At 45.8% G+C, this 25,992-nt stretch overlaps 1 protein-coding gene across 5 annotated transcripts in view; it reads left to right on the forward strand.

Annotated features, from left to right (window-relative positions):
* JAKMIP1 (janus kinase and microtubule interacting protein 1) overlaps positions 1 to 25,992 on the forward strand; it is a 131,605-nt gene that overhangs the window by 18,004 nt on the left and 87,609 nt on the right. For all 5 annotated transcript variants that reach the window (XM_048508978.1, XM_048508977.1, XM_048508980.1 and 2 more), the window contains exons 2-5: positions 9,553 to 9,815; positions 18,765 to 19,259; positions 20,292 to 20,504; positions 22,241 to 22,360. In XM_048508978.1, coding sequence (XP_048364935.1) covers positions 9,687 to 9,815; positions 18,765 to 19,259; positions 20,292 to 20,504; positions 22,241 to 22,360 — 957 coding nt within the window. In that variant the 5' untranslated portion in view covers positions 9,553 to 9,686. The remainder of the gene's footprint in view (positions 1 to 9,552; positions 9,816 to 18,764; positions 19,260 to 20,291; positions 20,505 to 22,240; positions 22,361 to 25,992) is intronic.

Consider the following 25,992-nt stretch of genomic DNA (forward strand, 5'->3'; position numbering starts at 1 on the left):
AAATCTGAAGCAGTTCAAGGCCAGAATGGAGCTCTCTTGGGAAATAAGCTCACTCTGGATTCTGGATGGTTGATTCAGTTTCTGTAGAATCCCCTTTCTCTGATTTTGAAAAATGTTATATTTTAGATCATAATTTCTGACTTTGGCCTAGATCTGAAGAGCTGCATTAAAGCAACTTTTCTAAGTACCTTTCTGCAAGTCCTGCAGGTTTTCCACTCTGCTGGTAAACCCCTCCCCCCCGCCTTGCTAGCAGCATCCCTCTGCTCTGGTGCCTTGAATACTGCAAGGTTTCCTTCCTAGGCCCCAGGAACCACGGGGAAAGCCGTTTGTGTGGCCATAGTGTGGATTCTACTGGGGAATGATCTTGGTGACTTCATGAACGGCCAGCTACACTGATGCCCTGCATAGCCCGTTTCTGCAAAACTGTATTTTTCAGAATTTGACCCTAGAAAGGAAGAAGTGTATATTTTGGACATTATTGCAGTGTGGATGCTTTCTGAATATGTCTGTGAGTGCAGGCTATCTGTTCTAAATCACTCTGGTTCTGCTGACTTAAGAGGGTTTTTTTAATTGTCTCCCAATCAAAATGGAGTTTATCTTTTACAGAGAAAGGAGAAAAGCAACGATCGAGAATATAGTGTAATGGTTGTTGAGTTACTATATGTATTATGCTGATGGTTTGTTAGTGATCCAAGAAGAAGAATCAATCTTTTCTCAGTGTGAGCTAATGGCCTGCTCTTTCCTTAATGGCTACTATAACTGCAGGAGTATCTGTGTGGTAGAGGAGGTGGCAGTTTTGCAGCTGTTTGAAATATGGATCCATATTATTTGGTAGCTTCAAAGTCATACTTTGGGAAACAGGTGTCTTCAGCAGGTAGCAAAGCACATTGGGTGAGTCATTGCGCAAAAGAGCAAATAGAATATTTATAGATCAATTTTACAAAATGGTATCATCCATCTTTACTGTGTATGTGTGTTACAAAGAAATTTGCTCTGCAGAGGCACATCCCTGGAACTCAAAACTGCTTGATGAAGTTGAGCGAGTGACTGTGTTTTGTTTTTGTGTAGTTGTCTTTAGGCAGCAAATATAGAACACACACACTATGCAGTTGAAAATAAAGCCAAGAGAAAATAGAAATGGCTTTTTGAAAGAGTGAGTAGTTGTAGGTATGAACGAGGAAAGAAGAATTCTTCCTTTCTTCCTTTCTGGTCCAAATGGGTGGGGTAAATGGTACTGATGAAGGAGGAAGGGAGATGCAACTGGCACCATTTGTTAACATTTTGTAGGGCATTATGTTTCCTTGGTGTCAGACCTGCGCCATACCCGGTCTGGCAGTTTGCACGTAGACAGCCTGAACGCAGATGGTCCAGCTGTTATCATTGCCCAAGGCCATGGGGCCTCTTTCCTTTGCTCGCAAGTAGCTAGCAATAGTACTTAAACAGTTTCTCCTTATCTGCCTTACTGAGGAAGTAACTGACTGTCCCAAAAACAATGTCTTTTTCTCATTTTTGCTAGAAGATTGACAAACCTTATTAGGAGGGCTTTAAACTGGATGAAGTGTGGGAGGGAGACAATATTCTAGTGCAGGGGTAGGGAACCTGCGGCTCTCCAGATGTTCAGGAACTACAATTCCCATCAGCCCCTGCCAGCATGGCCAATTGGCCATGCTGACAGGGGCTGATGGGAATTGTAGTTCCTGAACATCTGGAGAGCCGCAGGTTCCCTACCCCTGTTCTAGTGGGAAGGAGCTCACCTAGTACCAGAGAGAATAGATTGATGGTTATAGAGAGAACTGAGCAAATAGTTTAAAAACCCAGCAGTGAGGGGGATAAAACCTTAAATAAGCACCCACGGGGCATGAACCAAAGCCTTAGATATCTCTACACTAATGCACAAAGCATGGGTAATAAACAGGATGAATTGGAACTTTTAACACGGCATAATAAATATGATATAATAGGCATCACTGAAACCTGGTGGGATGAATCTCGTGACTGGAATGTAATAATTGAGGGGTACAACCTATTCCAGAGAAATAGATCAACTAGGAAAGGTGGTGGAATAGCACTATATGTCAGGGATGATTATATGTCTAGTACAGACCCCCAAGCCAGACTGAAGAGTTGGATGATGCCTTCCTGGAGCAGATGACCAAACTTTCACAAAGAAGATAAATAGTAGTAATGGGAGATTTTAATTATACAGATATTTGCTGGGAGTCAAACTATGCCAAGACCGCCAACAATTTTTTCACTTCCCTTACAGACAATTTCTGCAAGGTCCAACAATTTTCTCATTTTCCTTGCAGACAGTTTCATGGTCCAGAAGGTGGATGAGGCAACAAGGGGACCGGCTATTTTAGATCTGCTCCTAACCAACAATGATAACCTGATTAATGGGGTGGACATTGTAGGGTCCTTCGGTGGGAGTGACCATGTTCTCCTGGAGTTTGTTATTCAATGGAAAGGGGATGCCAAGTCTAGTTGGACACGCGTTCTAGACTTTAAGAAAGCTGATTTCAGTGAGCTTAAGAAACTACTGGGTGTGATCCCATGATTAAGCAGAGGCGGAGCTGCAATGGGGACATCTGGGGCGGCTCGCCACATTGCAGCCACATGTTGGGGGTGGGGCATGTCGACGGTGGGGTGGGGCAGGAGGGAGGGAGTTTGCGGACAGTTCGTATTCCGGATGCAGTTTCCCCTCCCTTCGTCACTGTGATTAAGAATACTAAAAGAGAAGGGAGTACAAGATGGGATGGGAGTTTCTTAAAAGTGAGATCTTGAAGGCACAATTTCAAACAGTTCCAATGCGGAGAAAAAATGGAGAGAAAAGAATGCGGAGAAAAGAAACCAGGATGGATGTCTAAAGAACTCTCAAGTGAACTAAGATATAAAAGGGACATGTGCAAGAAATGGAAAAGGAGAGGGAATTACTAAAGAGGAATTCCAACATCTAGCTATGACATGCAGGGAGAAAGTCAGAATTGCTAAAGCTCACAATGAGCTCAGACTTACAAAAGATGTTAAAAACAATAAAAATGGCTGTTTTTCTACTGAATGGTGGGAGGCCGTCTTGTTTGGGGTGTTCACCACCTTCAATCCGGGAGGCAGGATCAAACATTTGGCCACTCCCTCTTGTCCTGCGGGACCGCCCATCTACTCCAGTATCTTCCTGCCTCGTTCAGGGAGAGCAGGTTCTTTTCTTCTCAGCAGACTGCTTTCTTTTCAGGTTTCTTCTTGTGTTTTCCTTCCCTTTCTCCTACCCACCCCCCGTGTCTCAACGTTTTAGTTGCCTTCCCTAACGGCTCAGAATTGGACGGTGTTCTGGTTGAGACCAAGGACAATAAAAAATCTATGCCTCGTTCAGTCTGTCTCGACAAACAAAAATTCACACCAAGGCCGGCCTTTCGTTCCTTTCGTCCCTCCTTCCGCTCTAGTAAGGATGGAAAGAGGCAGCCTTGGCAGACACAACACTCATACCGAAAGCGACAAGATTTCTGTCTGCAGGGCAATACCGGCAAGAGTTTCCGACCTGAAACGGGCGGAAACAAATCGTGACTATCCAAGTCCCCCCATAGGAGGGCATCTCATGGCTTTCAATCACATCTGGGTGGGAAGCCACGTAGATGCCTGGATCAAGGAGATAGTCTCTCACGGCTACTCCTTGGAATTCAAATTCTGGCCAAAGGATCGTTTCATCCCATCCCTGATCAGGGCAAATCCATCCAAAGCCTCCAACCTGTGGACTGCTATTCAGCATCTCCTGGACATCAGGGCCATCCAGCCAGTTCCTCCCAATCAGCGTTTCAGAGGTACTTACTCACACTTTTTCACAGTGCCAAAAAAGAATGGGGACGTCAGGTCCATCCTCAATCTAAGACATATCAACAGACACCTCAGGAGGTTCAGATTTTGGATGGAATCCCTTCAGTCCACAGTGGATTCAATCCAACACGGGCACTTCCTCACCTCACTGGACCTGACCGAGGCGTACCTGCATGTCCCCATCCATCAAAACCACCACCAGTTCCTCAGGTTCGCTAACGAGTGCCACCACTTTCAGTTTGTGGCCTTACCCTTCAGGCTGGCAACTGTGCCCCGGGTTTTCACAAAGGTGCTGATCGCACCAATTGATCTGCTCAGGGGTCGAGGCATTCATCTGCACCCATACCTGGACGACATTGTGATCCGGTCGAGGTCAGAGGAATCAGCCACCCGGGATGTTCTTCAGGTACAACAGACTCTCTCAGAGCATGGCTTCGTGATAAACCAAGAGAAGAGCTCAACCTCACCAGCCCAAGTCATGGAGCACCTTGGTGCTCTGATCAACACAAAGAATTGCATGCTTTCAGTTCCTGCGAACAAAGTCCTCAAGATCCAACAGTCGGTTTTGCACGTCTTAAAGGGCAAAGATTGCGGTCTCCTGCAGCTGGCAAGTCTCCTGGGGCTCCTGCTTTCGACAATGGACCTGATCCAATGGGGCCGGGCCCATGCCAGACCACTTCAATCTCTACTCCAACCATTCGCCAAGATGATCATCCTCAGACAGGACAGGCCCATCCTTATGACAGCGATGGTGTGGTTCAGTTTGAGATGGTGGTTACAACATCGGCACCTGATCTCCGGGAAGGTCTTCGCAGTGACAGAACCTTGCTACCTCTTCACAGATGCCAGCCTGTTTGGTTGGGGAGCAAAACTGGATCACCTTTATGCCCAAGGTACCTGGCCCAGTCACCTGCAACAGTTACCCATGCTGGAAGTCAGAGTGATCTTTCTGGCATTGAAACACTTCAGACAACAGATCCACCGCACCCATGTCATTGTACACACGGACAACATCTCCTCAGTCATCAGGGGGGCTCCAGATCGTCCGCACTCCACAGAGAGACATTCAGGATTCTAATTTGGGCGGAACAGGACTTAGCCTCCCTACAGGCGGAACATGTCAAGGGTCTCCTAAATGTGGAGGTGGACTGGCTCAGCAGATCCACAGTCAGGGAGGCGGATTGGCAACTGAATCCGACGGTCTTCAAGTCCATTACAGAAACGTTCGGAACACCGGTGGTGGACCTCTTCGCTTCGCAAGAGAACTGCCAGATTCCAGTCTTCATGTCTCGGTTTTACCACCCTTTGGCGCTCGATACCAACGCCCTGTCAGCCAGCTGGCCCAGAGGTCTCCTCTACGCCTTTCCGCCTTTCCCTGTGCTACCCAGACTGCTTCACAGAGTACAGAAGGACAAGAGGCTCTTGATTCTGGTGGCGCCTTTTTGGCCCCGATGCCCTTGGTTCTCCATCATTCAGGAGATGAGCATCGCTCCTCCATTTCACCTTCCTCTGACTCCGGACTTACTATCTCAAGGGCCCATTTATCACCCGGATCCCGGTCGCTTCAAACTGACCGCTTGGCTATTGAGGGGCGCAGGCTGATGGACAAAGGTTACAGTAGGGAGGTTGTGGACACCTTGCTGGTGGCCCGTAGGAAATCTACCATTAGAATTTACAATTCCTCTTGAAAGGCATTCGTTCGTTGGTGCAGACGCAAGAGCCTCAACCCTGAGTATCCCCAGCTCGCCACCATCCTGGGGTTCCTCCAGGAGGGTTTTAGGAGCGGACTCCGTTCTTCCACCCTTAGGCGCCAATTAGCGGCCCTGGCCACAGTCATTCCCCCCTTGCAGGGAATTCCCATCACCGTCCACCCAGATGTTCTAAAATTCTTAAAAGGGGTCAAGCAGTCCCAACCGCCAGTCGCTCACAGGTTTCCCCCATGGCGATTGCATTCTGTGCTGGATGCACTCACCAGATCCCCATTTGAACCAGTTCAATCCATCCACCTTAGGTGGCTGAGAATGAAGCTCCTTTTCCTGGTAGCGATTACCTCGGCTACGCGAGTCTCAGAGCTCAGGGCCCTTTCCCCCAATCCAAACTTATGTCTGTTCTTCCCAGACAAAGTGGTTCTTAGGCTGGACCCATCCTTCAGACCCAAGGTGGACTCCAGGTTCCACGTCAACCAGGAACTCGTCCTACCAAATTTCTGCCCGGATCCTAAGCATCTGCGGGAGCGTATCTGGCATCACCTGGATGTCAGTCATTCCCTTAAGGCTTTCCTCATCTGAACCGAACAGTTTAGGAAATTGGAATGCCTATTCATCAATGTGGCTTTCCCCAGAGTAGGGGAGGCTATGTTCACTGCTGCCATAAGCGCAAATATCAGAACCTGTATCGTGGAGGCTCATAAGGCAAGTCGACTTCCAATATCTCCTGGTCTCATGGCCCACTCAACCCGTAGTGCAGCAGCCAATGCGGCGCTGGTGAAGCAGGTTCCCCTGCAGGAGATATGCAGGGCGGCCACCTGGGCCTCCCCTCCTCGTTCATTCATCACTACAGACTTTCCTCCGTTGATGCAGTACGAGCATCCCTTGGAAGGCGAATTCTGGAACACATTGTGGGAGATTAAACAATGCCCACATTATTGGGGCTACTGATCAGGAAGTCCCAAACAAGACGGCCTCCCACCATTCAGTAGAAAGACCCATTGGTTACTTACCGTGAAGGGGTCCTCTGCTGCATGGTGGGAGGCCGTCTTGGCCCACCCTTGCTGGTTTCTTCTCCGCCGATGTGTTCCAAGAAAATATCTACAGTTGGAGTCTGCCAATTCTGGGATGCCAAATTAATGTTCAGATTACCTAAAGTTCCTAGTTGGTTTTTTCCCTTTTGGTCTTGTTATGTGTTATATGTTTTTCTGCAAGTTTCTTGTGTTAGCAAGTCCACACTCCGGCAGTCAGATACTGGGGTAGATGGGCGGTTCCGCAGGACAAGAGGGAGTGGCCAAACATTTGATCCTGCCTCCCAGATTGAAGGTGGTGAACACCCCAAACAAGACGGCCTCCCACCATGCAGCAGAAGACCCCTTCACGGTGAGTAACCAATGGGTCTTTTTGGTTATGTCCATAGCAAAAGGAAGAAAAAGGATATGATAGGATCACTGCATGGAGAAGGTGGTGAAATTCTAACTGGACAGAGAAAAAACAAAACTACTCAACACCTTCTTTGCCTCATTTTTCCGCAAAATAAAAACAGAGCTCAACTGGGGGAAATGGATCAGTAGGGGAAATTCAGCACAGAATAAATAAAGAGCTAGTACAGGAGTACATGAATACTTTAAATGAATTCAAATCTCTAGTGCCTGACGAACTACATCCCAGGGTATTAAAAGAACTGGCAGAAGTAATTACAGAACTGCTTGCTGTAGTCTTTGACAACTCCTGGAGAACAGGAGAAGTCCCAGCAGGCTGGAGGAGAGCTAATGTTTTCCCCATCTTCCAAAAGGGGAAAAAAGAGGACCCAAATAATTACTGCCCAGTCAGCCTGACATCTATACCAGGGAAGATTCTAGAGCAGATCATTACAGAGACAGTCTGCAAGTACTTGGAAAGGAATAATGTGATCACTGAAAATCAACATGGGTTTCTCAAAAACAAGTCATGCCAGACTAATCTTGTCTCTTTTTTTGATTGAGTGACAAACTTAGTAGATGAAGGGAATGCTGTGGACGTAGCATACCTTGATTTTTAGCAAGGCCTTTGACAAAGTGCCCCATGATATTCCTGTGAGTAAGCTGGAAAGATGTAGACTAGACAATGCAACTGTTAGATGGATTTGTAATTGGTTGACTGGCTTAACACAAAGAGTGCTTAATCTCATCAATGGCACATTTTCATCCTGAATATCAGTGAGTAATGGAGTACCACAGGGTTCTGTCCTGAACACAGTGCTAATCAATATTTTTTTATCAAGGATTTGGATAATGAAATAGCAGCATGTTAATCAAATTTGCAGATGATACCAAATTAGGAGGGGTAGCTAATACCCTGGAGGACAGGGGCAGGATTCAAAATGGTCTGGACAGATTAGAGCGCTGGGCCAAAACTAACAAAATGGATTTCAGCAGAGATAAATGGAAGAGTCTACGCTTTGGCAGAAAAAATGAAATGCACAGATATAGGATGGGTGACACCTGGCTTGACAACTGTACATGTGAAAGAGATCTGGGAGTAGACCACAAACTAACATGAGTCAGCAGTGTGATATGGCAGCCAAGAAAGCCAATGCAATTCTGGGATGCATCAATAAGAGTATAGTGTCTAGATTGAGGGACGTTATTGTTCCACTGTATTCTGCATTAGTCAGACCTTACTTTGAGTACTGTGTTCAGTTCTGGGCACCACAATTTAAGATGGATATTGACAAGCTGGAACGGGTCCAGAGGAGGGCAACCAAAATGGTAAAAAATCTGGAATCCGTGCCCTATGAAGAGAGATTTAGGGAGCTGGGGATGTTCAGTCTGGAGAAGTGCAGGTTAAGGGGGAACATGATAGCTATGTTTAAATATTTGAAGAGATGTCATGTTAAAGAAGGAGCCAGCTTGTTTTCTGTTTCCCCAGAGACTTGGACACAGAATAATGCATTCAAGGTGCAGGAAAAGAGATCCCACGTAAACATTAGGGAGAACTTTCTGACTGTCAGGGCTGTTCGACAGCCTCGGAGAGTGGTGGAGTCTCCTTCCTTGGAGGTTTTCGAAAAGAGGATGGCCATCTGTCAGGAGTGCTTTGATTGTGTGTTCCTGCATGGCAGGGGGTTGGACTTGATGGCCTTTGTGGTCTCTTCCAGCTCTACGATTCTACGAGTTAAAAATATGAAGTATATTCAAATTAGAATAGAACTCTATGTTATTCCAGTTCAAAAAGCTAGGCAATTTCAGAACTATCCATTACTATACTGCAGCTATTTTGGTTCCAGATTATACAGATTATTCAGACACACAAATTATGATTTATTGTTCCAAAAACGAACCTTGGAAGTTTTGGTAGTCATACTTCTGTCTGCTTCCCTTTGCATGCAGCTTGGGTATTAAGTTTAGGTATGAACTACAAACTAAGATTTGTTTCTTACCTATGCTTAAAGATTCTAAATCAGAATTGATCTGTGGAACAAAGCAGCTGTTATTGTTGAAGGACACAGTGTGTAACAGACTTCCCTCTGTGATACACCTCTGAAGATGGCAGGTGAAACATTAGGAACAAGACCCATCAGACCACGGCCACACCCCGGAAAACCCACCAAAAGCAGCTGTTGTTTGTGATTCAGATGGAAAGGCAACTGTGGCTTGTTGTGGACATGGAAGTTATCAATTTCTGAGCCGCGCATGAGGGGAGCTGGGAGAGAGAGGGTTTCCACAAGTCAGTGGATTTCTGAAGTTTATGCTTGGAGCACTGGATCATTTTGTCACTGTGGCTGAGTACACCGTGTGCAACCAATGTCTGGTCTTGAGGACCAAATAAGACCTTGTAATTCATCTATGTTTAATGTTAGTCCAACTGCTGTGTTTGTACTGTGGGTGTGTTTGTATGTATAGGATAATCCTTATGACCACCCTTGGGCTCGGCCAATCTACTGAATCAGAGAAGGGATGCCAAGGAAACAGGATATTTGACTGGATTGTGGCCAGTGTTGCTCTTTTTGATCAGTTAACATTGAGCTTCTGTTTCCTTTCAGAAAATGGAAGGCGATGACCACGGTGGTTCAAGATTCTGCGTGGGGTGGCAGTGACTGTGGCTTGACTTTTTAATGCCACTGTGTGGACCTTCTGGGCTGTTGGTACGGTGCAGATTTCAGAACCCACCTAAGCTATGTCGAAGAAAAACCGTACAAAGGGAGAGAAACCTGACATGGAGGTTGATGCCGTCCAAGCTGCTAATGAGGAACTGCGGATTAAGTTGACCAACATCCAGATAGAATATCAGCAGGAAAAAGGCAAGGTATGTCAATGCAATACCATGTGCAGGCATGTCCAGCTAAACATGAGTTGTTCTATAGGTCAGTTTAGAAGATTTCCCCATGACAACAGTTCTGGGGGAGAGGATTGAACTTGTGAAAATGGTGTTAAGCTCCCCTTCCTTATCCTGTAGCCCAGGCTGAACAGGACCTTCCTCTTTGGCTGCTGCTTGCAGTTAAAAAAATAGGAGGCTTATCCACAAACCCCCCATCATGTAGTGTAGTGAAGCAGTGGCATACCTAGGCAAACTGGAGCCCTGGGCAAAAAAAAACTGAGTTTGAATCCACCCCCAAACAGCATAATTTTCAATGGTGTTTAAACTAGGGAGCCCAGATTCTCCTTTTAAATCCACCTTAAAGCGAGAATCTGGGGTCCCCAGTTCAAACAACATTGAAAGTGATGCTATTTTGGGGTGGTTTCTCCGCCACCCTGAAACAGCATCACTTTCAATGTTTAAACTGGGGACCTCAGATTCTCCCTTTAAATCCATGCCGAAGGGGGTGGATTTAATAATAATAATAATAATAACCTTTATTAGGCATTGAGAGAATAAAAGAAAGAAAGAAAACAAGCATTGGCAGGAAGGGGGTGGACAAAGGAGAATCTGGGGAAATTTAGGGGGTGCCTGCTGTCAGGGGTGCAATTATTAAGATAGCAGCACCAAAATTTCAGAGTATCTTTGTGAGCCCCTATTGATGATACCACCCAGGCTTGGTGAAGTTTGGTTCAGGGGTTCAAAGTTATGGACCCTCAAAGGTGTAGCCCCCATCTCCTATTAGTTCCCATTGGAAACAATGGGGAATGGGGCACTCCATTTGGGAGTCCATAACTTTGGACTCCCTAAACCAAACCTCACCAAACCTGGGTGATAACATCAGGAGAGTCTCCTGAAAAATCCCTGAAATTTTGGTGCTGCTAGCCTAAAATCTGCGCCACCGCAGGCCAAAAACGGAAAAACACTGAAAATACAAAATCCCACAGACGAACCTGCATTTTTGGTGCTCACCACAAGGGGGCGCCCTGGGCAACTGCCCACTCTGCCCAATGGGAGGAACGCCTCTGTAGTGAAGCATCCTGTTTTTAACCCAATGGGTGGTGAGCCTATGGACTTCTAGTAGGTGGTAGAACGGTCCCAGTAAAACAGAAGCAATTAGGCATCTGTGTAATTTGATGAGCAGGCAATGACACTTCAAAGGATCCCTGGAATTTCACTAGCATTTCCCCCCTGCTTCTGTCTTTACTGACTTCTAACTTTGTACTCATTTTTGTCCATTCCGAAATGGCTGAACTGTAGAGCTGCTCCCAGTAATTTCCCGGGGTCGCTTCTTGGTTTAGTCAGCAAAACTGTTGTGTGATTAGAGTAACTGTTCTTTCATTTATGCTGGTCCTCTCTTGTGTGTTTCTGGCATGCACAAGCAAAATTAGTGCGGGTTTTGGAAGGGAAAATTAGTGCCAACGGGTGGGAAAATTACCAGCTTCCTATGCCTGGTTTGCAGAATACATAGACTGTCCACAGGAAGATTTCCATCTGCTCTGGTGGCAAATGTAATTCAGTCACAGATATAGTGAACATGAATTGTTTTGATGATTTCTGTCAGGGCTTGGTTTTACATGTTGATCGTCCACTTGCGTATGTGAGACTCTTGCTGTGGGAGAGTTCATGATCTCACGGCAGGCAATTGATGCAAGTTTACTTCCTCAATTTTAGCCGCCCCCACCCCCCCGCCCCCAATATACACAGTGGACTTCACTATCCAGTGTTTTCTTATTTGATCCAGTTTGATTGCAAACATTAAGATTATTTAAGAGTGCCCCGACAGAGTAAAGGGTGAACAAGTGTTTCTTGTTCACTTTTTCAGGCGCACCTTTCATTTCTGATTTTTGCCAGTTATTATATTACTTACATATGAACAGCAGCAGAAAATACAACTGCAGTCCGTGAAAACATTACAGAATGTCTCCACATTTGGTCGACGGAATGTGCTCACAACTTCAACAGATTCCATAGCTGAGGCATTCCAGTCACCCTGAAGAGAATCTTCTCAGTGCCAGTCGAGACCTGGCGGATGCAAGACAGGATAAAAAGTAATCCCTCTTCACCCTGTTTGTCGCTATCTCATAGGCTTTCATAAACGTCCTGTATGTCAGGACCATGCCTGTCAGTATCCTGATGTCTTGCAATGTGTGATTTGCAATTGTTTTCCTGTTTCCCTCTCCCCTTCCTAGCAATCTCCTGGTGCCAGCCCATCTTCAAAGAGGTGTGAAAGGTTCCCAGGTTCTTTGTAGCTTGGTAGTAGAAACTGTAGTGGACATTTGGTGTGGAGGCGAAACGGGGTGGGGGTGGGGGGGGTGGGGGGTTAAAAGATATAAGTCCTGGATCTGAGCTCTCTAGCTCAGATCCTGCTTTACATTGTTACTCTTCGTATCACCTGGAATAAACTGCTTTTGGACTTTCCTACGGTCTCTGTTATTTCCATGTTCGAGAGTCTGACACTGTAAGATGTACGCGTAGCCTCGTCATGAAACTTCCTCCACACACGCTCTAGACGTCTGAGCTCCCTTTTCATTTAGCGCAGCTCCTCAGTGTACCAAGGTGCTAGCTACAAGCAGGGGCGCAGAAGTCGCTGGGGAGCAATTGTAAAGGTTTCAATGGTGTTGATGGGAAGGGCAGCCGCCTAACCTTGAGTACATTCCACAGCCCGGGCGATGGGCCAGCTTCATCGGCGGAGACTTTATCTCTGCGCGGGAGATGAGGTCTCCGTTCCCATGGGAAGCCGGGAGGGGGATGGGATGGATAGAGTTATAACCTGTGCTTCTGGCGGGAAGTGTCATTCCTGCCACTGCGTGTACTTGAGCTTTCTAAGATGTCTGAATAAACGGTCTTTTTCACCAAAGAGCCTTTTATTTCTGCTTCTATGGAATTCCTTACAGCAATCACCTCAATGGCATCGGAGAGCCTGGAATTCCAGTCCACCACCTGCTCATCAAGGGTGCCAGTGGGCTCAGGATCCCACAGAACATTCAGGAAACCAGTGAGATCCATACATCTCTGTGGGCGGGCATAAATCAGCCTGTCTAGACAGGGTTGGCGCAGCAGAGTCATCTGAACTTTCAGGGCATAATAGTCAGACCATTGGACTCTGTCTACAGAGGATACGACCATATCAACACCTGACCCGAAGACCAAATCCAAAGTGTGACCAACCTCATGAGTGGGACCAGAGTTAATTAAGGAGAGGCCTAGTGTCACCATGGATGACGCTAGGTCCACAGCCACTGAACATGAGGTGGCATCCTCATGGACGTTATTATTATTATTATTTATTCAATTTCTATACCGCCCGATCCCCAAAGGGCTCCGGGCGGTGAACAACATAATATATAAACAATAAGCAGGAGCAAATCCGGTACAATACAAACATAGGCTCCGTCAATAAAATATCTTAAAATACATAAAAACAGCGGCTAACAATTAGCAAATTAAACAAGAGGCGTCCAGGCTCAATTTAAAAACCCACCCCAAGAAGGGGGGGACGGCAGGCCGCTCAATATGAGGAGCTCTGTTGTACCAGTGCCAAAGCAGGAGCAGTGGGGGGGCACCATATCAGTGGCTGGACACTCCAAAGGCCCGGTGGAACAACACAGTCTTACAGGCCCTGCGGAACTCACCAAGGTCCCGCAAGGCCCGGACAGTTGGTGGGAGGGTGTTCCACCAGGCCGGGGCCAGCGCTGTGAAAGTCCTGGCCCGTGTGGAGGCCAGTCGCATCATTGAGGGGCCGGGGACCACCAGCAAATTGGCCTCTGCTGAACGCAGAGGCTGAGTAGGGACATATGGGGTGATGCGGTCCCGAAGGTACGAGGGTCCCAGACCGCGTAATGCCTTAAAGGTCAGAATCCACACCTTGAAGATGATTCGGAATTCAAACAGGAGCCAATGCAGCTGGCGCAACACAGGCTGGATATGCTCTCTAAAGGCGCCTCCTGTGAGCAGGCACGCAGCTGCATTTTGGACCAGCTTTAGTTTCCGAATCAAACGCAAGGGAAGGCCCGCGTAGAGCGAGTTACAATAGTCTAGCCTGGAGGTGACCATTGCATGGATCACGGTAGCTAGGTCCGTTTGGGAGAGGAAGGGGGCCAACCGCCGGGCCTGACGAAGATGGAAAAACGCAGTCCGGGTTGTAAGGGCCACCTGGGTCTCCATTGAAAGAGACGAATCCAGGTGGACCCCCAGACTGCGAGCGGAGGAGGCCGGCGCCAATGAGGCCCCCTCCCACACCGGCGGCTGGAAATCCCGAGCCTCTCCCTCACGCCCCAGCCATAGTATCTCCGTCTTCGATGGATTCAGCTTCAGCCTGCTCTGCTGCAACCAACCAGCTACCGCCTCCAAACAATGCTGTAGAGCTGCAGGGGCGGCAACTGCTCCCCCCTCCATCAACAGAATGAGCTGAGTGTCATCGGCATATTGATGACAGATCAGCCCAAAGCTCCGTACCAGCTGAGCAAGTGATCGCATATAGATGTTAAATAATAAGTCTGGGGAACAATAAGTCTGGGGAACAATAAGTCTGGGGAACCGCAACGCCCAATTGGCCACCGCCTTCAGCAGCTGTGGCAGGCTGTTCCCTGGTGCACTAGGTGACCAGTACACCATAGAGACAGCCAACTTCTCTGCATTCCCTCACTCTAGGCTGGCACACTCAATACCGATGATCCTCGGGATAGGGACAGTCCTGAAAGGGATTGAATCCCAGACAAGTATCACCATGCTGCCCCCCCCCCCGCCCTGTGTTCGTGATTGGTGGACACACATGAAACCCGAGGCGAGACCTCACATAATGCAACCGTATCGCCATCAGACACCCAGGTTTTGGTGATACAAGCCAGGTCCATTTGCTGGGCTCCCAGGTAATCTTGGAGCATAGAGGTCTTATTATTATTGGACCTGGCACTGATCAACACCAAGGACAAAGCAGGGAGAGCCTTGAACCCACAGCCCTCGTCCTTTGGGATATGTTGGAGGTCAAAAGATGGCTGAGCATATCAGTTTTTCAACCCTCTTCTATCATACAGCCTCCGCCTACCGCCATATTTCCCCCATCCCATCACAACTGGGATTCCCTGCCCCAACAATTTCATTCTCTCCGTTAACTTCCTTCTGTTCATGTGTGTTCATCTCATGTTCTTCTGGGGCTGCATTTTTCAGTTCATTTTGCAGTGTATCTTTAAAGCTTTTTAGCATTTCAGCAATCTGCTGCCAATTTGCACTCACTTGATTCAGGTGTATAGTAGATAGTAAAGTTAACCTCTTTACAGAGCCCTCCGGGGATGGGGCAGTATATAAATCTCAATAATAAATAATAAAAATAAAATACTTCCTCACCTGTTTTAGGTTTTTCTGGTTGTCTAGTTAAATTACATAATATTGTGTTTTTAAAAACTCTAACAAAAATGAGGTCATATTTATTATGGTAAAAGGCCCTGTTATCTACCAGAAAAGCTGAAGTACTTGGTGTTTTAAATGTTAAAAGCACTTTCTCATATCGGTCACATCAAAAGAAAGTGATTGGAGATCTGATGGGGATTGTTTAGTCAGTTTTCCAAGTGATTGTTTTATAGTCCACCAGTTAGTCCACCTGTTATGGTTAATATCAGTATCTCCAATCATCACTGTTACTTGTGATTTCTGTGAAATTAGCTCACAGGGTTCTTGGGGGCAAATATATCCTTTTTGCTCCCCCTCTCTGTGCACAATGTCTCTTGTGCTCTAGCTCTTTCAAGATTATTTACTTCTGAATTGAGTACTGATAAATCAGCTAATATCATCTCCATTGTTTTGACTGTCAGAAAAATCTTCCCCAGCTAGAATGTCTAATAAGGAGTTACAGCTTATTTACAATTGGGTCTCCATGAATTATGAGATTTAAATGATATATTAAAGATAGAAACCAGAGGTTTTTAGCAGACAGAAAACCTCACAAAAACAGGGAAGAGGCTTCTCAACTCATCAGCTCACCAGCGATTAGCAATTAGTTGATTCTAAGCAACATAGACTTCAAGCCTGGTATCAAAGCTTAGGAATGTAAATAAAGCAGACCGTTCACTCTGAGGTCAGTTGTCAGTAATTGTTGTTAAAAAGGTTCCAAAGCTACCATCCTGCTAGGTTCAAATGCCCTCTCTGCCTTGGAAGCTTCCTGGGTAACTGTGAGCCAGTTTGCCTGATCACAAGGTTATGTCACAAGGTTATGATGATAAAATGAAGAAGGGGAGAATGTTATAAGCCATTACTGGTTTCCATCTGGAAAGAGAGGCAGTGGTATAAATGAAGTAAATAAGTAAATTTTGAAAATGCTTGTTTCTCCACTAAAAAGTCTCAGGAATCTGTAAATTGTGGATTTAAATATTTCCTTTAAACTGTAAAATGTATTGACTTTTATTCTAACTTTTGTTGAGGCTAATCTTGGTGTTGTTTTATGTAATTTATATATTTCTTGATTTTAAATGTGATTGTTATTGCTGTATTTCTTATAATGTTTGTTGTCCACCGCCCAGAGCCCTTAGGGAATGGGGCGGTTTACAAATACAATAATAAATTAATTAATAATAATAAATAAAAAATGGGTGTAATTAATTTGTGGATGTATGTGTTTTTGTTTTTAAAATTAGATCTAGGAATCTAACAATAAAATGTCTCACAGGGTGTTGTGAGGGGGGAAGGGCAAGGAGATTGTAAGCCCCTTTGAGTCTCCTGCAGGAGAGAAAGGGGGGATTTAAATCCAAACTACTCCTCCTCCTCCTCCTCCTTCATCATTAATTATTGGTTTTTTTAATTAGCTACAGCTAAACTTACATCTGAGTCAGATCTCAAAAGGGTAAAGGTAGTATACTGTGAAAAGGGGCTAAATTGCTGATTTTAGCTTAACTTCGTTCTAGCCCCAATACGTTCTAAATTACATGGGAAGTGCACTTGGTTTTTTCATTTGCAACTCCTACATAGCATGTTGCTCTGTTGTCCAGTATCTTTAACTTGGATTTAATTTCTCTTCCCTCACCCCTTTCTGATGGGCAGCCCCATCCTCAGCCCGAGGCGGCGGGAGGTGATGCCGCTGTGGTGCCGCCCCTCCGCCTCCAGAAAGCTTCCCAGCAGTACAGGGAGGCACAAAAACTCCCAACCTCTGGAAAGCCCTCCTTTTAATGCCACCCTTTCCAAGCCCCGGGCTATGGTGCAAATCTGACATAGAAGCCAACTAATGTTGGCTTCACACCCAGGAATGCCCCCCTGCCCTGGTGTCCAATTGGATGTCAGTGCAGCTCTTCAGCAGCTCAGTCTTCCAGGTTTTACTGCCACAGAGCTGAGAGATCACTGACATCCAGCGCCTTTGCCTCCTCCACCGGTGGGGAAGCCCCTTACATGGTTGGAGGGGGCAAATGCATTCAAGCAGCCCTGTGCTGTCTCCACAGTGTGACTCAGCCCCCCCCCCCCCCCATAGGACTGGGCTGTCTGTGGAATGTCAAAGTGGTTCGTAGCATCTGGGAAGGATTACAGGGCCTGTGTCTGACAGGCTGAAAACAGCAGGGTTCTTGAGCAATCTAGTTGACTTTGAAAGAGTGACTGAACCCCTTTTTATTATTGAGTCACGATGATTTTGTGAGCAGGTGCGTTTTGACCACATGTTGACTTGCATCAGGGTGAAAGTTGCCAACCCCAGTCCTGTGCATTTAGGTTGGCAGGTGGTTCTGCGTGGGAGTCTGTCCATAAGGCATGTCAGCACATCAGCATTGGGAAATGTAGGGAAGTGATCCTGGAAATACAGTTGAGGTTGCTGGGCAGGATGCTAAAGCCTAACTGTGGTGGCGAACCTTTGGCACTCCAGATGTTATGGACTACAATTCCCATCAGCCCCTTCCAGCATGGCCAATTGGCAATGCTGGCAGGGGCTGATGGGAATTGTAGTCCATAACATCTGGAGTGCCAAAGGTTCGCCACCACCCTAGCATGAGCTCTTCAGCATTTTCAGAAATTCTGCCTGTCAGGAGCTCAGGGCCAGAGAGACAGGCTGAGCTTCCTGGTCTCAGTGCACGGATGAGCTGGACAAGCCAGACCTACACAGGGGAGATGGACTTGGACTCCCCTGGAGACAAAATGTAACCAGGTGCAGATTTTAAGTTAACTCCTGAGGGAAAGCTGAGAGGAGGTTGAAGAACTCATCCCAATGGTGTGATGATGTCATCTGCATGGGGATAGAATAAAATGTGACTGTCAGCACAGGAAACAAGTCAGCCAATTTAAAAACCAAGGGGTTGTAGAGAAAAATGTGCATGCCAATTAGACAAAATACAAATTAAATTTTCTGGGGATATTCAAAATCTGCTTGTAATAGAAAATGAGATCATGGATGTACTGGGGTACGGAATGGCTCCATTTATTGTCAATGCTTTTAAATGTTTTTAAGGTTGTTTTTATGCTGTAATGTTTTATGATTATTCTGTTTATGTTGTTTATTGTTGTTGTTCACTGTTCTGAGCTGTTCGGGGAAGGGCGGGTTATAAATCAAAATATAAAATAAAAAATAAAATAAATGTGTCAAAAGAGACAAAAAAAATTCTGGCCATCTAGTTTTAGATCACTAGTCAATTTACAACTCTACAAATCCTCCCCAAAAATCATTTCCCCCCCTGGTAATTCTACAATAGTGTTCATGACTATCAACTCAGTTTTGTTTCCAATTAGGCAATGGCAGTTCTCCATCACTAATTCTGGTGTCCGGCTTTGCTCCAGAATCCCTCGGTGGGTTTGCATGTCGTGTGCTCTGTTCTATGAACCTTGGAGGAGGGGTGAAATAAAAAACTATCAAAAATGTAATAATAGATGTTTTCCTTCCAAAGCAGACATTCCTATGATAACTATGATGACTTTTCTAATTAAATATTCTAGGTGAGCAAATTGAGAGAAAAGCTCCAGGAAGTCAAACAAGAGCGAGAACAAGAGCAGCACAAACACACAGCCCACGTGTCTGAGCTGAAGGCTAAACTCCACGAGGAGAAGATGAAGGAACTCCAGACTCTCCGAGAGGTACTTATCCGGCAGCATGAGCAAGAGGTTGCTCGTGTGGCAAAAATAAAAGACAGTGAGATCCAGCGATTGCAGTCCACGGTAAATGTCCTGCGAGACGGAGCAGCCGACAAAGTGAAAACGGCATTACTAAACGAAGTCCGGGAGGAAGCCCGGAAATCATTTGATGGTGAGCGAATGAAGCTGCAACAGGAGATCCTAGAACTCAAATCCTCCAAAAAGCAGCTGGAAGAAACTTTGAACAATGTCATGCAGGCAGATAAGATGAAGGCAGCTGATCTGCGCACAGCCTACCAGTCCCATCAGGATGAGATAAACAGAATAAAGCGCGAGAGTGAGAGAGAGATCCGTCGGCTGGTAGGTACCCACTAGAGAGTAGGATATGCTCTAAATGTCTGATACTAGAAGGATTTTGTTACAGTGGCCTGCAACTGAATACTCCATATAATTAATCTATGACAAGTCCTCCCACTCTGCTCTATAGATCACATCAGTGTTAGTAGTGATGTTAGTGAGTTTTAGTTAGTAGTGAGTTAGTTTTAGTTAGTAGTGATGTTTCTGTATATATAATTGCTAAATCTGTTGTAAACATCACTTCCTTACTTATTGTCATCAAGGAAGTCATCACATGAGAGCTACTGTTGCGTCCTTGTTTATTTGGCTTTGTGTGGCGAAATTATTTCATATTACCTTGAATTTAAGGATTTTGATGATACTATGTGCAATACTTCTATTTTCACCCTGCTTAAAGTTTCATATTCTTTTTGACATTCATATAGTAGTGAAGGTTCTGCATTTGGAGTGTCCACTGATATTTTCTGAAGATGTAAAAAAATACTGTTTGGGTCACTAACTGTATGATACCAGAGTGGAACTTCTTGTTCCAAGCAACGCAGTCCTTAAGCATTGTCTTATTGGGGTACCTCAGAAATGCCACAGCTGAAGCTTCTGTCAGTACAGTATTGCTTTAAAGAGGAGGGCCCTTTTTACCATTGGTTAAGGTAGAGGGTTTTTTTTTTTTTACTGTCATTAAAACAAAGTATCTTCAGATGTTGTCACCGCTACTCATAATTTTATTTTTTGGCTGGATCATACCAGTTCCCAATGTTTATGGATGGGAATCAGCATCTCTGAAATGGATTCAGATTTTGATATTGCAAAGGGATCCAGAGACAGTAACTAAACAAGGAACAGAGTAGCATTGTTGTATTGTGTTGAAGTAGCAATCCAATGCGGGCTTTAAATCCAGCACAGCTTCCTCTTTGGCAAGACTTGGCTACCATGAAAGAGTTTCTAAGGAAAGAGAACGTTCTGTGTCTAGCTTAAGTGCTTAGAGTTGTTGTTAATGATGCTGATTTTTTTTCTGCCTTCCTCTGACTGTTTTTCAAGATGGATGAGATAAAAGGCAAAGACAGAGTGATTTTGTCATTGGAAAAAGACCTTGGTGTCCAGGCAGGTCATACACAAAAGCTGCTGCTCCAAAAAGAAGCCCTGGATGAACAACTTGTTCAGGTGAAAGAGGCAGAACGATACCACGGGAGCCCCAAGAGAGAACTTCCGCCTGGAGTGGGAGAAGGTGCTGAACTTGCAGGAAACTTGGTGGTAAGAGAACCTTCACCCATCCTTCACAATTCTAGCTGCAAAATTGTACCTCAGTTAAGAATCTATTAGCCCTGCTGGATCAGACCAGTGGTCTATCTAGTCCAGCATCCTGTCAGAGGAATAAGATGGGTTAGAAGCTAGGAAGCACGAAAGTAAATTGTATTAAAAATGCAGCAGTAAGTCTTGCTTTTACTCTTCAAAGAAGTTTATTTTCTAGTTTAAAAGTTCTCAAGGTTTTCCAGCATAAAATGGCAAATACAAATTGTTTTAAATTGGATCTGAACTGGGGAAATTTGGGTCCAAACTAGGGGCAATAATTTGGTGAAAACAAATCACCAAAAACCACTGAAAAAACTTTATCAGTTTTTTTCAGGTTGTTTACCCAAAAAATCCAGGCTATTCGGCAGAGCCAAATAGGCCTGGTCCCCAAAAGCTGAACATAATTTGGCTTTTTGGCTTTTTGACGGGAGTTCAGACTGCCTGGTTTGGCCTTCCTCCTGCCTCACTGGACATGTAATAAGAAGCTCTGTGGAAGACGCGTCATGATAGTAACATAACAGTCACTTGAGGCCAAACTTGACGTGTCAGCAGGAGATGAGTGAAAAGATCTCCAGCATTTTGGAAGGGAAAAATAGCACACACAGGGGAACCCTGTATGTGCTGGAGTTTCATCACTGCAAACAAGGGTGAAAAAATCTTTCAGCTTCTTTCCCATCCTGTTTTTAGCCATCTCGGTTGCATCTCCAGATCTGTTGTCTGCTCTGTAGGGGGCGGGCGGCGGAATTGCATGTATCTGAGGAAAACATGCTGGCTTTGGGGACACTGAGATTGTGAAAACAGTGCAGGAAGAAAGTGTGGATGGCACCTTTCTCTGGTCCATGGGGCCAATCCGAACAATTACTTGTTACTATACTGAAGAATTCAAAACCTGTATTCATGGATTTCCTGTAGCCATAACTGGATTCAGCTGGAGTGTGCCAATAGGACCAGCCAGGTTCAAGTCTGTCAGGGAGAGGTACATTTTGCCTGAAACAATTGAAAGCTGCCCCGCTGATAGCGCCTGGAAATGTCAGGACTGCTGAGAAAGATGTGCTGGTTGTTGAGTGTGGCGGGGGCTGAACTTGTCTTTCAAGGGACCAGCCCGCTTGTCCGTGGCAGATGTGGCGAAATGTCAGCCGGCTTTCAAAAATCCAGCCCTGTAAAAAAAAAATTGCTTTGTCAAGTACAAGTTCGAACTTTAGAGACAATTTTGCAGTGCTTCAGTATTTTGACTTTCTAAAAAATGTTGATGGTGACACACTGAATTCAAAACATATACATCAGGAATGAAAATGATTCTTCCCCTCAAGTTAGATATAGTCCTACAGCAACATGCATGTTCCTTTCTGGGATCTTTTTGAAGTATTAACATGTTGGAAATTTAAGCAAAATTGTTGCTAGAAGCTGATGTTTCCCCTTCTAAGAGACAGTTCATCTGTGTAGTATAACTTTATAATAAACTTACTGTATTGTTCTCAGAGAAAGGTGTTCAGTGGTTTGTGTTCTGTTGTCTGAATGGTGGTTAATTGCAGAAGCTGGACTTTAAGCGTTCATGTGAGCCTTCTGCATCAATGACCTCTTTCACAGGTTCATGGACGACCTTGTTTACAGTGACCCAAGATAATTTTCCTATGAACTTTCATTTTTGCCAATTATATAGTTGCTTTAATGCATCTTTTCTTCCTTTTTTGGTACAGGAGCTTCATATGGATGAGCGAGACATGAGGAGGTTTCAGTTAAAAATAGCTGAACTGAATGCTGTGATACGGAAACTGGAAGACAGGAATACGCTTTTAGCGGATGAAAGAAATGAACTGGTAACGTAACAAGCCCAGCCGGCTGTGCTTCATTTTTGCTCTGCTGTTGCCTTAGTGTTATGATTTTGAAGGCTGTGAGTTTTGTGTTGCCTTCTTCCTATCACTCTGTGTGATTACTCATTTTCTTGGGGTTTGAGCTTTGCTTTGAGTGAGTTGGGGCATGTTCTATAATGTGATGGTGACTTTGAAACAACCTGGTGTAAAAAATCATTGCTTGGTCACAGTGGAGGAGGGTGGCTGCCCATGGGGGGCACCAAACTCCAGTTTGCCTAGATACGCCACTGGGCGTAGCTACAGGGGGGGTGCGCATTGCATTGGGCATGCGCCAGGGGGGGCATCAAACTCAGGTTTTGCCCAGGGCTCCAGTTTGCCTAGTTACGCCACTGTATTGAAGAGATAGAAAAAGTGCAGAGAAGGGCAACGAGGATGATTGAAGGATTGGAGCACCTTCCTTATGAGGAGAGGCTGCAGCGTTTGGGACTCTTTAGTTTCGAGAGGAGACGTCTGAGGGGGGATATGATTGAAGTCTATAAAATTATGCATGGGGTAGAAAATGTTGACAGAGAGAAATTTTTCTCTCTTTCTCACAATACTAGAACCAGGGGGCATTCATTGAAAATGCTGGGGGGAAGAATTAGGACTAATAAAAGGAAACACTTCTTCACGCAACGTGTGATTGGTGTTTGGAATATGCTGCCACAGGAGGTGGTGATGGCCACTCACCTGGATAGCTTTAAAAAGGGCTTGGACAGATTTATGGAGGAGAAGTCAATTTATGGCTACCAATCTTGATCCTCCTTGATCTCAGATTGCAAATGCCTTAGCAGACCAGGTGCTCAGGAACAGCAGCAGCAGCAGAAGGCCATTGCTTTCACATCCTGCATGTGAGCTCCCAAAGGCACCTGGTGGGCCACTGCAAGTAGCAGAATGCTGGACTAGATGGACTCTGGTCTGATCCAGCAGGCTAGTTCTTATGTTCTTATGTTCTTATGTTTACATGTTAGGGAAGCCAGAACTTTCAACATGCTCTCAGTTGCTCTTTACTTACGATGGCAACAGTGGCAGCTGATTTCTCTTTTTCCTGTTGAGGTATTTATGTGAGAAAGGATATGGAGACAGTTGGAATATACATCCTTCTGATTAGCAGGCTCAATTCAAGGTACTGGCTACATATCAAATGTAATAAATAATAATAACATAAGGCCCTTTTTGGTTTTGGTCCTTCCTGTTTGTGGGGCTGCCTCTCCCGCGATGCTCCCCCACGACCGCTTGGCTCATCTGAGCAGGGCTTTCTGCAGGTGCCACCCTGCAAGTGGGTGAAATCCAAAACTTTCCAAACACATGCCTTACCTGTTGTGGCTTCCACTTAGAATCATAGAGTTGGAAGGGGCCACACAGGCCATCTATTCTAGTCCAACCCCCTGCTCAATTCAGGATCAGCCTAGAGCCCTGGTGGTGAACCTTTGGCACTTCAGATGTTATGGACTACAATTCCCATCAGCCCCTGCCAGCATGGCCAATTGGCTGATGGGAATTGTAGTCCATAACATCTGGAGTGCCAAAGGTTCGCCACCACTGGCCTAGAGCAGCCAGTGAAGGGGAACTCACCACCTCCCTGGGCAACTGATTCTGCGGTTCCACAACTCTTCCTGCAGTTGTTTTCCTAATATGCAGTTGGAACCGCTCTCCCCGTAATTTATACCCATTATTGGGAGTCCTTTCCTCTGCTGCCAGCAGGGACAGCCCCCCGCCCTCCTCTAAGTGACAGCCCTTCAAATACGTAAAGAGAGCAATTGTGTCCCCCCTCAGTCTCCTCTTCTCCAGACTAAACATTCCCAAGTCCCCAGTCAGCCTGTCTCTTAGTTGCAACACACAGCAATTCTCAAACTTGCTCATAGGACAGCAGTCAAATTTAATAAAGAGAGAAGCCTGGAGACATGAAGTCTCTGAACATAGACAGAGAATAAGAACTACAAGAGAGCAACAGCAACTGGCTCATGATAAAACACCGAGCTTAATCAACATCAGGTGTGCTAGGGGAACAATCATACTTAGAGGAACATACCTCACCGTCTCCAAGCCCCTGATCGTCCTCCTAGATCTCCTCTGCACTCTCTGTGTTCTGTCTACATCCTTTTTGAAGTGAGGCCTCCAGAACTATACACAGAACTGACTAATGCAGTGTAGCCAAACCGTGCTCCTTTGAATTGGTACTTTGGAGCGCGAGGTCTGACTCCCCACCGCATCTTGTCCCTGTAGTCAACCTTGCGGCAGCCGCAAGCTTCATGACATGCAGCATTCCCCACAACCACGTGTTCCGTGGTCATCAGCAGGGTGCTTCTCTGTCCCGATTGGCTGGAGTGCCGGTTTGTGGGCGGAACTTGGTAAAAAAAAACCCTGAAATCGTCGTCAAAATGTCGAAACGCACAGTTGTCATCACAAATTGAACCAATGCCTTTTTTCCTTTAAAAAAAATGGTTTCTGATTGGCTGTCGTGCTGCATCGCCAAAATGTGCGAAATATGGAAGTGCCCGCTTTCCTTTCTCCTCCATTTCATGAGATGAATGTTCTGAGATGTATGTAGTAAACATCAGTGTAAATATGAGGACACAGGCATATTTGTTCCTATCATCATCTACCACAATGAATGTTTTGAATGAACTATGAAAAAACGCTGTGTCCGTGTGTCCGCGTGCGCTCAAAGCGACGTGCAGACAACTGATTTCCTGTTTAAAAAATGGTGAAAAGAAATGCTGCGTGCGCATTGCGCACGTTCCGCAGTGCCCTGATTGGTCCACGTCACCATGTGCGGCGGGTAATTCAAACCTGCAGTGACCCCCGGCTTCCCCACTGCCTCGCTCTCCCCCACAGTCGCTGCGGGGGTTTCAGAAATGTTGCTTGACCATCCAGGGGTCAAAATGACGCACGCTGAGGAGGACGGAGAGCGGCAGAGTCGGGGTTGCTGTGTTGCTGCCACTCAGGTAGTGGGGAATGCAGCAGGCCCCCGGTTTATTTGCCGCAACTACCGCGCAACGAAAGGTGAGTGGAGAAACGACACGACATCTTACGATTCGGATGTTATGCCTCTGTTGATACACCCTAAGATCGCCTTAGTCTTTTTTGTTGCTGCATCACACTTGTTACTCATATTTAACTTTACTGTCCACCTGCGCCCTGGGATCTTGTTCACGCACACTGCTACTCAGTAGTATACCCCCATCCAGTATGTGTGTTCCTCATCTTTGTTACCCATATGTAGAACATGACTTCCCAGATGTAGAACATGATAATGAACTGGGGTTCCTAAGTCCTGTAAGCGGGAGATATTCTTAGAAGCAAGCCCTGTGTCCCCCAAGCAGCCCCCAAATGTCCCCTCTGTTCGGACCTTCTAAAAATATACCTAGGTCTGTACTAAGGAGTGGGAGCTGGGGGACACCCCCCCCCCCACGCACTCTTGCTGGAGTGGAGCACCCTAGGCTTCCAGGGATTTGGTGCAGTCCCATTTTGTAACATTTTGCACAGCGGGATCTAGTGGCCCTTGAGGTTTTTTGGCATCACAGGCAAGAAAGGCTCACTTCTGGAGGTGCCTTTTGTTTAAAGATCCCACCCACAGTTCTTTCACATCTATGAAA

Source organism: Sphaerodactylus townsendi, linkage group LG10 (genome assembly GCF_021028975.2).
Source record: "Sphaerodactylus townsendi isolate TG3544 linkage group LG10, MPM_Stown_v2.3, whole genome shotgun sequence".
Taxonomy (NCBI): domain Eukaryota; kingdom Metazoa; phylum Chordata; class Lepidosauria; order Squamata; family Sphaerodactylidae; genus Sphaerodactylus; species Sphaerodactylus townsendi.